Source organism: Hemitrygon akajei, chromosome 7 (genome assembly GCF_048418815.1).
Source record: "Hemitrygon akajei chromosome 7, sHemAka1.3, whole genome shotgun sequence".
Taxonomy (NCBI): Eukaryota; Metazoa; Chordata; class Chondrichthyes; order Myliobatiformes; family Dasyatidae; genus Hemitrygon; species Hemitrygon akajei.
The window spans coordinates 158,782,238-158,798,130 of record NC_133130.1 but is presented as its reverse complement, the minus strand read 5'-3'; the positions used below and the strand labels follow the sequence as shown (position 1 = coordinate 158,798,130).

General features: G+C 45.3%; 1 protein-coding gene across 1 annotated transcript in view; it reads right to left on the bottom strand.

The window, feature by feature from the left end:
* Nucleotides 1-402: 402 nt before the first annotated feature.
* The window catches only part of LOC140730095 (solute carrier family 2, facilitated glucose transporter member 6-like), a 32,546-nt gene continuing 17,055 nt past the window's right edge, over nt 403-15,893 (bottom strand). The window contains exons 9-10 of the mRNA XM_073050230.1: nt 14,072-14,217; nt 403-567 (exon numbers count right to left, since the gene is read on the bottom strand). Of these exons, the coding sequence (XP_072906331.1) occupies nt 403-567; nt 14,072-14,217 (311 nt within the window). The remainder of the gene's footprint in view (nt 568-14,071; nt 14,218-15,893) is intronic.

The window sequence follows — 15,893 nt, the reverse complement described above, 5'->3', positions numbered from 1 at the left end:
TGTCACCTTCAGAAGCTGTAAACTCTCAACAGAGTATATCCCAATGCTCCCTTCATTGGAAGTCAGATTGAATGAGCACGGGGGGGAGCTTTATCTGGCCCATGCTGTAGCTCCTCTGGCAGAGCTTGAGAGACAAAGTAAGAGAAGGTTTTACTCTGTATCTGACCTGCAAATGCAACAGACGTGAGAGTGATGTGTAGAGATACACAAGGAGGAGCTACTCCTACACCAATCACCCTTTGCAAAACAGCAGGTGATGAAGAAAAGGCAAAGAAGGATTTTAGTTCAGGACTGGTTTGCTCTCTCACAGGGTGAAGAAGATAAGAGTTTAATGCTGCATGATTTTAACTTTTAATGTTTAACTCATAATTTTACATTTTAATTTTAAGTCCAGATTCCACATCAACTGTTGTCATCGTTAGGGGAATCCCTCAGGTTCCGGAACTCATTCTCAAGTTGCTCCAAGGTTTTCCCTTTGGTTTCAGGAACGCAGAAAGCAGTAAATATTAGAGCGAATATGGATATCACACAGAAGAAAAAGAAGGGTGCAGAGAGTCCAAAGGATTTCTGAAAAAGAATAGTTTTCAGTTAACTTTCAAAGTTCAAAGCAAATTTATTATCTAACTCATATGTCAGCAAATGCGACCCTGAGATTCATGTTCTTGTGGGCATGCTCAATAAATCCATAATAGAGTAAGATCACATCAACTTGAGCCTTCAACCAGTGTGCAAAAGACGACAAACTGTGCAAAAGACAAAAAGAAAGAAATAATAATACTAAATTATGCCAGCTGGTGGCGTAGTGGCATCAGTGCTGGACTTCGGGGCGAAAGGTCCTGAGTTTGAATCCCGCCGGCTCCCTTGCACGCTTTCCATCTGTGCTGGGTTCAGTTTCGAGCTAGCAACTCAACCTCACAAAAAAAACTTGGAGAATGCTACAGAAACACCACATGATGAGCAATCACCAATAATATTGATGCAAAAAGCTTGTCGTGACGGCTTCCCGATGACTCCACCAGGAGTTAAGGGCATTCTTCTTCTTCTGGATAGGTACATGGAGCTTAGAAAAATAGAGGGCTATGGGTAACCCTAGGTAATTTCTAAAGGAAGTACATATTCGACACAGCATTGTGGGCCAAAAGGCCTGTATTGTGCTATAGGTTTTCTATGTTTCTAAATAAATAAGCAAAATTATCTGGACAAGAAAAAAGTCTGCAGATGCTGGAAATCCAAGCAACACACAGAAAATGCTGGAGGAGTTCAGCAGGCCAGGCAGCATGTATGAGAAAGAGAACAGTCGATGCTTCGAGCCTTGACCATTCAGCAGGACTGATTGCCTTGGACTTTCAGGCGGATTTGGTAAGGTGCCAGACAGTAGTTTAAACAAAATTAATTAATCCTCTATGATCTAGTAAATAAAGAGTATTGTAGGGAAAATAGGTCATTTTAGGGTAAAGTGGCTGTGTCTCATGGGCTAGCATAACATAATATGTAATAACCCTGGCAAGAAATGTTGACATTTCATTGCGTTTGTCCCTCAAATCAATCTGACGAAGCTTTGTTTCATTCCCTCTATTGCAAGATTATTCTTCCTTAAATAGAGAGACTGGATCTTTCATAAAGTTGTAGGGGAGTTCTCCCTGGGCTCTGTACGGCTGCAGTAAAATATCTTCACTATTACAGTATATGGGACTAGGTGTTCTATGACCAAGTTTGCTGTTAATACGAAGCAGGGTGACAATCTGAGTTTGAGGACAATGCAGAGAGGCTTTTTAAGGGAACATGGACAGGCTAAGTCAGTGGGTAAGGATATGCCAGATCTGATATATTGTGGCAGAATTTTGAAGTAGATATTGTGTTAAATGGGGAAAGGTTTAAAGCTGTTGTTGTTCAAAGTTCAAACTCAGATGATCAAAGCATGTATACTACCTTGAGATTCATTTTCTTTTAGGCACTTAAAGGAAAATAAAGAAATGTGATAGAATTTATGAACAACTATAAATAACAAAGACAAACAACCAATGTGAAAAGAAGATAAATTGTGCAAATAGTTTTTAAAAGTGATTAAATAACACTAAGTTGTAGAACCCTTGAAAGTGAATCTCTAGGTTTGATGTTCCTGCACATAAACATACAAAAGCCAAGCTGCAGGAACATCCAGCAAATAGGAAGGCAAATGCTACGTTGTGGCAACCCACTTTCTGCGCAGGTGAACTGGCTCACAAAATGGCGCGTGCGTCAGCAGAGAGGGCAGCCCCAAAATGGCGCTGGGCCTTCTTCACCAGCAAGGGGAGAAAGCCCATGCGCGGGAAGAGACTTTTGTAATGCATCTGTGACGTCATTTCCACCCGGAGAGGGCGGGAACGGAACTGCGTAAAAGACAGTGCCGCGAAGTTTGAATAAACTAGACTCCAGTGAAACTTACAGACTGCGTGTCATTATTTCTATCTCTGTGTGTAGCACATCGCTACATTGGTGACCCCGACGGTCCAAACAGGATTTGGACCAAAGATGATCGACTGTTCATCTGTTCACTCAGTTTTGCTAAAACTGCCAACTTTCTGGACGCTGCGACCACGCGTGTGGTTTAGCCAAGTAGAAGCCCAGTTCCAGATCCGGCAGATATCTTCTGATTCCACGTGTTACTATTACATGGTGAGCTCCCTTGACCAGGAGACAGCCACCTGGGTTGAGGATTTCATACAGTCACCCCTGGAAGAAGGCAAATATGCAGCATTCAAAACGCTGCTCATGGGACTTCCGGTAAGATGGCGATTGTTTAGCTGCTCCGAACTTTTGTTCCGTTAATGTCGCTACCTTTGCACTAAATGTCTCAATTTTTTAAACCTTAGTTAGGAATTATTTCGGTATCTCTTACTTGCCTGTGAATATATCTGACTTACAATGTCTAGCAAGAGTTCTAAATCCGGGAGAAAAGAAGCTATGACCCCGTCGGACGATGGTTGCGCTTGGAAAGCTCCGAGACGAAATCTTAAAGGAATTTAAAATCGCTTTCAAACAGTTAGAAGACAAACTGGATCGGATTAACGATAAAGTGGACAAACATGCTGAACAGTTATCTCGCATCGATTCGACATCTGAAGATTTAGAAAGTCGTGTTCGATACTTGGAGACTCTCTGTTCCAGCTTAGAGGAAAAATCTAACAAACTTCTTTCCAAAATGGTGGATCTCGAAAATCGCAGTAGACGCTGCAACATCAGAATTCTGGGATTGCCAGAGGCGACCGAAAAGGGATCAACCGTGAAGTTTTTCGCCGAGTTTCTCTGTGAGTTATTCGGGAAAGATATGCTTCCGAAGCCGCCCGAGCTTGAACGGGCACACAGAGTCTACGTTCCCCCCGGAATTTTGGGCTCCCGCCCGCGACCAGTAATCTTGTGTTTCCATCAATACCAGGTAAAACACAGTCTGATCGTAGAGGCGCGTCGCAGGGGGTCGCTTCCTTTCAAGGATACAACCATTCGCTTTGTGGAAGATTTTGCACCCCAGACCTTAAAGATACGCGCTGAGTTTAAAGGCGCAATGAAAGTGCTGTTTGATCCTGGTTTCAAACCTTCCCTTCGTAACCCTGCCGATCTACGAATCAAGCTTAATACCGGGAAATACAAGTGGTTCAAATCAGCGAAGGAAGCTGAAGTGTTTGTGGCAAGTCTTCCGGCTATCCAGTCATCTTCGGAATCTGATCGGTCCTCCTAAAATGGTGGATAAATACTCCTCTTAGTAAAATTACTTTCTCTGGACTCGGAATTCACTTGTATCACTCAGACACTATTCATTGAAACTTTAAGGGCTGTTGACAATCTCTCCCGGGATTTGGTGTGTGTGTAATCTATTTTTATTCTTGTATAACTTTACCTACAGAGTTCTACAACTAACTCTAACTTGTTTTGGAGGTTCAAAGTCTTTAGTGAAGGCCTCCCTGTTTGTCGGTTCACAGTTCAACTGCTGATTTATTTTTCCTTTGTTTTAAATATTTATTTATTTTATCTTTTTCTTTTCTTCACCCCTTTTTTCTAATCTCTGAATTTTTTTCTCCCTTCTCTGTAAATGGTTGATAAATACTCGTCTTGAATTTATAATTTTCCCCTTCCTCTTCTTTTTTCTTTTTCCTTCTTACTTTTTTTTCCCTTTCTCTTACTTTATTCTTCTATAATTTTTCGCGGGTAGGTTAGTTTTGGTTTTCTTCCGATTTTCTCTGTATTAAGTTTTATATTTCTGCAGAAGGTGTTCTAATCTGTAGTTATGTTTTCTAGTGCATAAACTAGTTATTATTTGCTATAGTATTTATACGGAACTGTTGTTAATGACACAGATCTGGAAGTTGTATTTGGGTTAATTTTTTTGGTAGAGCTAGCTACTTGTTTTGGTAGCCGTCTAGTTTTGGGTTGTGCGGATGGGGTGGGTTTTCCAGTTCCAACATCTCTTTATTGCTTAGGACATGTTTATATTTTGACCTTACGAATCTATGTTTACATCTCTGCTCCCAGACTGCTATTGTACTGCTTGACTTTTTATATGCCTGCTGCCTTTTATGCATTAGTAATTGATAATGGCTAGTGCACTTAAATTCGTGAGCTGGAATGTAAAGGGATTGAACCACCCTGTTAAAAGGAGGAAGGTATTCTCACATATTAAACAACTCAAAGCTGACATTGCTTTCCTCCAAGAAACTCATATTCGTTGTTTTGATAACTCCCGGCTCCTGTCAAAGTGGGCGGGTCAGCATTTTCATTCATCCTTTGCCGCTAAAGCTAGGGGAGTTTCCATTCTTATTAACTCAAATATTCCTTTTGAACTCCATAATAAAATATCTGATACAAATGGCCGTTTTATTATTGTTTCTGGTAAACTATATAACACTAAAGTTGCACTAGCAAACCTGTATGCCCCCAACTTTGATGATGTTAACTTTTTTGAACGGTTTTTTTCCTCACTACCAGACTTAAACTCATACTCTCTTATACTGGGTGGTGACTTCAACTGTTGGTTGGATCCTAAACTGGACCGATCGTCCTCTGTTACCAGATCACCTACTAAGTCTGCCTTAGCTATTCAATCGTTTCTCTCTAATTTTGGTATCTCTGATATATGGCGTTTCCTCCATCCTACGGAGAGAGATTATTCTTTTTTCTCACATGTTCACCATACCTTCACTAGAATTGACTATTTCTTACTCGATAACCAACTTATCCCATTTGCCCACTCTTGTGACTATCAGAGTATACTGATTTCTGACCATGCCCCAATTACCCTCTCTCTGAACTTTCCTGGTCTCCCTCAGAGGAACAAACACTGGCGGTTCGATTCAACTTTATTATCGGATGATGATTTCGTAAAATTTATTAAGGACCAGATAACCTTTTATTTTAACACTAATACATCACCTGAAGTGCCATCCCAGATTATCTAAAATACCATGAAAGCATATCTGAGGGGTCAAATAATCTCCTACACAGCAAATCTCAATAGAAGATCCCATGCAGATCGAGCAGACCTCATTAACCAGATTAAAGATTTGGATCAAATATATGCCCAAACTAAGAACCCTGAATTATACAAGAAGTGCGTTGAACTCCAAACTAAATTTAACCTTCTGTCCACTCAACCTGTCGAACGCCAACTTCTCGAAAGCAAGAGCCGCTTTTACATTCATGGGGATAAGTCTGGTAAATTCCTAGCCAATCAGCTGAGGCGTTCCAAAGCCAAACAACATATTACAAAGATCCGGAAGGAGAACGGAGACTTTACATCGGATCATTTAGAAATTAATGACGCATTTAAAAATTTTTATTCTCGGCTTTATTCCTCTGAATCTCTGAATGACAATATCTCTGTGGATCAATTTTTACAGAATCTGAATATCCCCTCACTTTCATCTGATTTCAAAGCCAAACTCAATGCGCCTATATCACCAGAAGAAATATCTTTTGCAATTTCTGCACTGTCCTCAGGGAAATCTCCTGGACCTGATGGGTTCCCTGTGGAATTTTATAAATCATTCTCTTCACTTCTTTCTCCTCAGTTACTTTCAGTATTATCTGACTCGTTTAATTACGGCAAATTGCCACCCTCTTTCAATGAGGCATCTATTATTCTTCTTTTAAAAAAGAGCAAAGACCCAACAGAGTGTTCCTCGTACAGGCTGATCTCTCTGCTCAATGTTGATGTAAAGATCTTAGCTAAAGTGTTGGCTCATAGATTAGAAACCGTTATTCCCTCCATTATCTCTGATGACCAAACAGGCTTTATTAAAAACCGTCTCCCTTTTTTTAACATTCGGCGTCTATTTAATATTTTATACTCAATTCCAACTGGGACTCCTGAATGTGTTATCTCCCTTGATGCGGAGAAAGCATTTGATCGTATAGAGTGGAACTACTTTTTTGCAGTCTTAGAAAAATTTGACCTCGGCCAAAGTTTCATCTCTTGGATCCAATTGCTGTACCTGTGTCCTACTGCTTCTGTTTTAACTAATTTTCAGAAATCCCAAGTATTTAATCTCAAACGTGGCACCCGTCAGGGATGCCCCTTAAGTCCCTTTCTCTTTGATTTGGCTATAGAACCTCTGGCGATAGCATTTCGAAATTGTCCTGAATTGACCGGGATTTGGAGAGGGGGTGTTGAGCATAAAGTTTCTCTCTATGCTGATGACTTATTACTCTTTCTCTCAAATCTGTCTACATCCTTACCTCTAATGTTTTCACTTCTTGACCAGTTTAGCCAGATCTCTGGCTATAAACTCAACTTACATAAGAGTGAACTTTTCCCAATTAATAAAGAAGCACAAGAACTAATATTTTGTGATCTCCCTTTTAAAGTAGTCCATAATCAATTTACTTATCTTGGAATTACAGTCACAAGGAAGTTTAAAGATCTCTTTCGTGAAAACTTTGTCAATCTTTCATATGTTATAAAACAGAGTCTGGTACAATGGTCACCTCTATCTATGTCCTTGGTAGGTCGTATTAATGTTGTTAAAATGTATGTTCTCCCCAAACTTTTATACTTATTTCAATCTATCCCAATTTTTATTCCTAAATCTTTTTTTGATTCCTTAGACTCTATTATTTTGTCATATCTGTGGCAGAATAAGCGCTCTAGAATTAATAAAATCCACCTCCAAAAATCTAAAAAAGAGGGTGGCATGGCTTTACCTAACTTTCGCTTATATTACTGGGCAGCTAATATACGTTGTGCTGCCTTCTGGTCTTTCTTCCATGGTCAACCCGAGTGCCCTAACTAGGTGGCAATGGAGTTGAGCTCCACTAAAGAATTATCTATATCTGAACTTCTTGGCTCTGCACTCCCTAGCAGTCTGCCCAGATCAATAGCTAATCCTCTGGTTAGACACACTTTGCGTATATGGGCTCAGTTCAGGAAATGCTATGGTTTCCAAGGGTTTTCTGTTTCTAGCCCTGTCGCACATAATCACCTTTTTTTACCTACTACGTATGATTCAACATTCCATGTTTGGTACAGGAAGGGCATTAGACATTTTGAAGATCTCTTCATTGATAATCGCTTCGCTTCTTTTCAGCAGCTCTCCGTTAAGTTCAACCTGCCTAACGCTCACTTTTTCAGATATCTCCAAATCCGACACTTTACTGCTCCTTTAATTCCTAACTTTCCTGAAATGCCTGCGAAAAATGCTATGGACCTATTTCTTTCCATTAATCCACTAGGTAAAGGTTTAATTTCAATTATCCGAGATAAACTAGCAGCCTTACGACAGGCCCCTGTGGATAAAATTAAAATGGCCTGGGAGCAGGATTTAAATATCTCCTTATCCGAGGAGAGCTGGGACTCAGTTCTCAAATCGGTTAACTCAACCTCCCTTTGTGCTCGCCATTGCCTCTTACAGTTTAAGATTGTTCATAGAGCCCATATGTCTAAATCTAAACTATCTCGATTCTACCCTGGCATTAATCCGCTCTGTGATAAATGCAAGAGGGGTGTGGTCTCTCTCATCCATATGTACTGGTTCTGTCCTAGCTTGGAGAAATTCTGGAAAGATGTCTTCACTACATTATCGGGTATTCTGAATCAGCACCTAGAACCTAACCCCTTAATTGCTCTGTTCAGTTTTTGGGGCGAGACAGATTTATGTCTGGGTCCGACCAAATGCCGAATACTATCCTTTGCCTCTCTCCTGGCGAGACGCTTGATCCTCCTTAGATGGAGAGATGTTGCCCCGCCCACTCATGCGCAATGGCTTAACGACATTATGGCCTGCTTGGACCTCGAAAAAATTCATTATTCAGTTCTTAATTCGGATCTAAAGTTCCATAAGGTCTGGGGACCTTTTATCGAGTACTTTCATAACCTTCCTCTTGACTAGGGTTTTTATTTTCTTTTTTTTTCTTCTTTTCGGTCCCTTGCTTTCAGCTCCCTTTTTTTTTCTGGTAGTAGGCATTATTATCCTCTGTTGCTAAGTGTATTCACAGTCTGGGAGTTTGACTGTCCGGACTTATACTCTTTATACTGTGTGGTGGTTGGTCTGGAGTTGTTGTTGTTTTTTTCTTGTGTTGTGGGGCTTGGGGAGGACACTAAGCTCACTTGCCTTTAATTTAGGTGCTTTTTTGTTAAATTCTCTTCCTTTGTAGCATATTGTTATTGTACGCTTAATCTTGCACTGTATTAATGTTCCTCATTGGGATTTGGGGTTTTTAATTTTGTAAAATGTTTTGAAAAACTAATAAAAAAATTTAAAAAAACGCTGCTCATAGGGATGTTTGGCTTTTCACGGCATGAGCAAGGTGCCCACTTGCTGCACCTGGACTGTTTGGGAGACAGGCCGCCATCAACATTAATGAATGAGATGCTGGCCCTGGCTGACGGACACCAGCCCTGCCTCATGTTCGAGCAAGCGTTCCTGGAGCAACTGCCCGAGGACATACATCTGCTGCTGGCCGACGCAGATTTCAGCAACCCCCGGAAGGTGGCGGCCTGTGCTGACGTGCTGTGGAAAGCCAAGAGGGAGAGCGGGGTGTCCGTCGGACAGATCACCAAGCCACGCGCCCAACAGCAGGCCAGACCAGGCCTGGCAACGGAGCGCACACAGCCCAGAGGCAAGAGTGAGGAGGCCAATGAACAATGGTGTTCCTAACACCAGCGGTGGGGCACAGAAGCCCGCCATTGTCGCGCACCCTGCAAGTTCCTGGGAAACGGCAGGGCCAGCTGCCGCTAACGGTTATGGCGGCTGGCCACCAGGACAGCGTCTTGTATGTCTGGGACAGACAGTCGGGACGCCGCTTCATGGTCAACAGCGGAGCGGAAATCAGCGTCTAACCCCCGACGGGGTCCAACACCCGCAACAGGGAGCCAGGACCCACCCTGAGGGCCGCAAACGGCAGCACGATACGGACCTATGGCACCCGCACAGTGTAGCTGCTGTTCGGCGCCAACCGGTTCACGTGGGATTTCACACTGGCCGCGGTGGCCCAACCACTCCTGGGAGTGGATTTCTTGTGAGCTCACAGCCTGCTGGTTGACTTGCAAGGGAAAAGACTGGTCCATGCCAAGTCTTTCCAGACATTCTCCCTGGGTGAAGCCAAGTTGCCGGCCCCACACCTGGACTCCATCACATCGTCTGACAACGAATTCACCAGAATCCTAGCGGACTTTCCATCGGTTCTGGCACCACAGTTCACGGCAGCCATGCCTAGACACGGAGTACAGCACCACATCCCGACCCAGGGACCACCCCTCCACACCCGTGATCGAAGGCTTCCCCCGGACAAGCTCCGTCTGGTGAAGGAGGAATTCAAGAGGATGGAGGAATTGGGGAACATACGGCGGTCCGACAGCCCATGGGCCTCCCCCCTGCACATGGTGCCCAAAGCAGCCGGGGGTTGGAGACCATGCTGCGACTACCGCAGACTGAACGAGGCTACAACTCCAGACCGCTACCCCGTGCCGCACATACAGGACTTTGCAGCAAACCTGCACGGGGCAAGCATCTTTTCCAAAGTAGACCTCGTCCGGGGATACCATCAAATCCTGGTGCACACTGAAGACATCCCCAAAACAATACTCATCACCCCATTCAGCTTGTTTGAATTCCTCCGAATGCCGTTCGGCCTGAAGAATGCCGCACAGACGTTCCAGCGGCTAATGGAAGCGGTGGGATGCGACCTGGACTTTGCGTTCATCTACTTGGACGACATCCTTATAGCCAGCTGTTGTCATCAGGAGCATCTGTCCCACCTCTGCCAGCTCTACTCCTGCCCGAGTGATTTCGGCCTCACAATCAACCCGGCCAAATGTCAGTTCAGACTCGACACCATCGACTTCCTGGGCCACAGGATTACCAAAGACGGGGCAACACCTCTGCCCAGCAAGGTGGACGCGATCCGCCACTTCGCCCGGCCCAACGCAGTCAAAGGCCTGCAGGAATTTGTTGGTATGGTGAACTTCTACCACCGTTTCCTCCCCTCAGCAGCCCGATTCATGCACCCTTTGTACACCCTGATGTCGGGTAAAGGCAAGGACATTACTTGGGATGAGGAGGACGTGGCCGCTTTCGTTAAAGCCAAGGAAGCCTTGGCAGATGCCGCGATGCTGGTGCACCCCAGAACGGACGTTCCGACCGCCCTCACAGTGGACGCATCCGACACAGCAGTCGGTGGGGTGCTGGAGCAGCTCATCGAGGGGCGCTGACAACCCCTGGCGTTCTTCAGCAAGCACTTATGGCCACCCGAACTCAAGTACAGTGCCTTCGACCAGGAGTTGTTGGCACTGTATCTGGCAATCTGACATTTCAGGTACTTCTTAGAAGGCAGGCTGTTCACCATGTTCACGGACCACAAACGTTGACCTTTGCGTTCATGAAGGTGTCCGATCCCTGGTCAGTCCGCCAGTAGCGACATCTGTCCTACATCTCCAAGTACATGATGGACATCCAGCATGTCTCGGGAAAGGACAACGTCGTGGCGGACGCACTCTCCAGACCAGCTGTCCAGGCCCTGTCCCGGGGGTGGACTACGCAGCACTGGCGGAGGCGCAGCAGGCAGACGACGAGATGCCCAGCTACAGAAACGCAGTCTCGGGCTTGCAGCTGCAGGACTTTCTCATAGGCCCAGGTGAGAGGACCCTCCTGTGTGATGTGGCTACCGGCCAACCTCGCCCCATCGTCCCGGCAGCCTGGCGGCGGCAAGTTTTCAACTCCATACACGGCTTGGCGCACCCATCTATCAGGACAACCGTCCGGATGGTCTCCAGCAAGTTTGTGTGACACGGACTTCGCAAACAGGTCAGCGAATGGGCCAAAATGTGCACGCAGTGCCGAACAGCCAAGGTGCAGCGGCACACCAAAGCAACGCCGCAGCAGTTCGAACCCACCCGCTGGAGGTTCGACCACATTCATGTGGATATCGTGGGCCCCCTGCCAGTGTCACAAGGAGCACGGCACCTCCTAACTATGGTAGACCAGTTCACAAGATGGCCAGAGGCGGTCCTGCTCACTGACACCACCGCCGATTCCTGCGCCCGAGCACTGATTTGCAACCTGGGTAGCACGCTTCGGGATACCGGCCCACATTACCTCTGACAGAGGCGCCCAGTTCACCTCCAGCCTGTTGGGAATGCAGCTACACCACACAACTGCCTACCACCCAGTCGAACGGACTAGTGGAACACTTCCACCGTCACTTGAAGTTGGATCTCATGGCCCGCCTGAAAGGACCTAACTGGGTGGACGAGCTTCCCTGGGTCCTGCTCGGAATCCACACGGCGCCCAAAGAGGATCTGCACACCTCGTCCGCTGAGCTGGTGTATGGCACAGCCCTGGTCATCCCAGGGGAGTTCATACCCGCCCCAAGGGGGCAAGCGGAAGAACCCGCAGCAGTCCTGGACAGGCTACGCGAAAGGCTCGGCAACCTGGCCCCCCGTACCGACTTCACAGCATGGACAGATCCCGACCTGTGTACCCAAAGACCTGCAGAATTGTAAGTTTGTATTTGTATGAAGGAGCACACACTGGGCACCGCTACAGCGGCCGTATGAGGGGCCGTTCAAGGTGATCAAGAACAACGGGTCCATGTACTGTTATGCCCGCAGCCCCCTCCTTTGTGAGAATCACAAGATCACTATTGGGTTTCTGTCAGGGGGCCCAGGAAATGAGAAGGAGACGTGCGGACTGTCTCGTTCCCCGGCGATGTAAAGCTAGGGGAAATGGCCATTGTCTCTTGGAGACAAATTTGTGGATTGAGATCCTATGCTACGTGAGAGCCCTCGGGCAAAGTGGGCTGGGTGAAGGGGAGAGATTGCATCATCCCCCCAACCTGATTGACATCTACGACCCTGCGAGTCAGGATAAAAGAGGGACTGCAGGAACAGCCCCTCAGACGCACCGGAAGAAACACTATCGCTCCCGTGATAGCGGGAAGACATTCAAAGGAGGCCACGTGCGTTCAGTTCTGTTGCCTAGGACTGGTGGCTAGTAACACAGAAAACGGCTTTTAGCTGACAACGGGGAACTCGACCCCCAACGAACTTCGAAGGATTGACATCATAAAAGGAACGGGCAAGTTTTAACCCGCCTTTCTCTCCAACCCACCCAAAGAGCTGCAGCTTGAATGAACTGAGTGACTTTTATATTTCTATCGGACAATACATTACCCCCTAGACAACGATAGAGCTATTTCTTATTATTACTATACCCGCGCTTTTAGATGTAGTATTGACGAAGTATATTATCTGTCTGTTTTGCATTAATCTTATTTTTGTGCCCCTTTATCAATAAATACTTTTAAAAATAGTACCATCAGACTTCAACGGACCTCTCTATCTTTGCTGGTAAGTGACCCAGTTACGGGGTACGTAACAGTACGTTCTGGACATTGGGGGGAAAGAGGAGGTTTTCATGGTGGACCGACTCAAAACCAGCCCATGTGGACTTGGTGCAGCAGGTCGAGGTTCAGGCAACGCGGCGCAGAGGCAGACCTCCCAAACAGAGGCTATCCAGACTGTGGACATTGGGGGGTGTATCAATGGTTCGGGGGGGGGGGGGTTATGTGGCGACCCACTTTCTGCGCAGGTGAACCGGCTCACAAAATGGCGTGCGCATTGGCAGAGAGGCCAGCCCCAAAATGGCACTGGGCCTTCTTCACCAGCAAGGGGAGAAAGCCCGTGCGCGGGAAGAGACTTTTGTAATGCACCTCTGACGTCATTTCCACCCGGAGAGGGTGCGAACAAGACTGCGTAAAAGCCAGTGCCGCGAAGTTTGAATAAACTAGACTCAAGTGCAACTTACAGACTGCGTGTCATCATTTCTAGCTCTGTGTGTAGCACATCGCTACAACATTGGTGTTTATTGCAAGAGCATCTGAGAGCCTGCAGTGAAGACACGTTACTGCAGTCATTCAGAGCCCTGGTGTGACCACTCCTACAACTTCATGGACAGATCCAGTCTCTCTACCAAAGGCAGAATAAACTTACAACAGAGGGAATGAAACAAAAGTTTGTAAAGTTGATTCCAGGGACAAAAACCCATTGAAATGAATAAAGTTCATGCCAGCTTCGCCGGGTGGGCACGTTGAGATAATGCAGTGGTTAGCACAACGCTTTACAGTATCAGTGACCTGGTTCAATTCCTGTCCTGTCTGTAAGGAGTTTGTACGTTCTCCCCATGACCGCGTGAGTTTCCTCCGGGTACTTCGGTTTTCTCTAATAGTCCAAAGATCGACCGGTTGGTAGATAAGTCGGTCGTTTTAAATTGTGCAGTGATTAAATGGTGGATTTCAGGGCTGCACAGCTCGAAGGGCCCAAAGGGCCTTTCTGCACTGCATCTCAATAAATAAACAAACAAACCAAACCAGGGGTCACATCCTAAGAGAAGGGAATGGCTGCTCACGACTGGGAAGAGAAGATATTTACTCATGCAGCGAGTGAGCTGTGTGGGCTGCCAGTAATCAAGCTTGGAAGATTTTTGGATATTCAGAGGATCGATGTGTATAGAATTTTTCTCCATGGTCAGGAGACAAAACAAATCTCAGAAACCCATGAAGTGCAAGAGAAGGTGGATTCCTCATGGTTACATTAGGACAAACAAACCTTCACTGGCAGGAAATACTTTGTAATGATGAAAGCTGTGATATAACTGACGATGACACACAGTCCCGATGTCAAACCACGGACTTTAATTGGAAGAATCTCCGACATCAACAGCCAAGTTACTGGTCCCCAGCCGAGGGCATAGCCTATGTACAGGTGAAAAGGAGATACAAGTATTTGGTCACAACAAGGCAACTGGCAAAGCTCTCTTGTGGATAGGATGGGGAAAAGAGGTCAAATAAGAACGTGAAAAGATTTTTTAGAAACAAATGACAAACCATTAATGCAATGAAGCCATTTCTGTGGACATTTCTCACCCCAAACACCATTTCCTTTTTACTGAATCCCTGCTTTTAACACTGACCCCTCATCTCCTTGTGAGAAACTTGCCTTTAACTTATAAATGCAGCTTACCTCTGCTAAGTGCAACGCTCTTGGGATTTAACCCTTTATTCTGGTTATAGCAAACACAGCATTATATTAATGATGCTACCTCACTATTCCACCAAGCACTGTCAGGTAAATGCCACTCCAAGAAGCGAGGGATGCAAAAGACAGGAAATTATTAGCCTGACTTCAGTGGCCAGGAAGATGTTGGAGTCCATCATTAAGGATGAGGTTTCGCGGTATTTGGAAGCACAAGATAAAACAGGCCAAAGTCAGCATTGTTCCCTTAAGGGGAAATCTTGCCTGACAAATCTGTTGTAATTCTTTGAAGAAACAAGTAAGATAGTTGCTTACTTGGATTTTCAGAAGGCCTCTGAGAAGGTGCTGCACCTGAGGCAGCTAAACTAGATGACAGCCCATGGTATTACAGGAAAGACACCAACATACACAGCAGATTGGCTGGCTAGTGTTGGCATAGAATGGAAATAAAGGGTGCCTTTTCCGGTTGGGTTTCTGCAGGGGTCGGTGTTGGGTCCGCTACTTCTCAATTTATATGTTAATGAACTGGATGATGGAACTGAAGTCTCTGAGGACAAGTTTGAGGATGATACTAAGACAGGTGGAGCGGCAGGGAGTGTTGAGGGAGCAGGGAATCAACAGAAGGATTTCAACAGAGTGGGTGGAAGGGCAAAGAAGTGACAGATGGAATACAGTGTAGTGAACTGGATGGTCATGCACTTTGGTAGAAGAAATAAAGGTGTAGACTAATTTTTTAAAATGAGGAATGAATTAAAAATCACTGGTGCAATGGAGCTAGAGAGTCCTTGTGCAGGATTCTTTAAAGGTTAATTTACATGTCAGGCTAGTAGTAAGGAAGCCAAATGCAATGTTAGCATTCATTTCCAGAGGACTAGAATATAAAAGAAAGGATATAATGCTGAGGATTTATAAGGCACTGGTTGGACATTTGGGCTATTGTTATTGGCTTTGCACAGCCAATCAAATAAGAATGTGATAGCATATTGAAAGGCCGAGATAGAGTGGACATGGAGGGGATATTTCCAATTGTGGGAAATTCCAGGACCAGAGAGCACAGCCTCAGAATATGAGGAACCCTTTTAGAACAGAGAAGAGGAAGAACTTATTTAGCTGGAGGGTGGCGAATCTGTGGAATTCATTGCTACAGGCAGCTGTGGAGGCCAAATCCGTGGGAATATTTAACGCAGAGATTGATAGGTTCTTGATTAATATGGGTGCCAGAGGTTATGGGGAGAAGGCAGGAGAATGGGGTTGAAAGAAAAAATGCCCTGATCAAATAGCATTGCAGACCCGATGTGACAAATGGTCTCATTCTGCTTCTGTGTCTTAGAGTAGGTATAACATAGATCTGGCATAAAGTAAAACTTCCTTTGCAGACCCCTAAATAAAACACTTG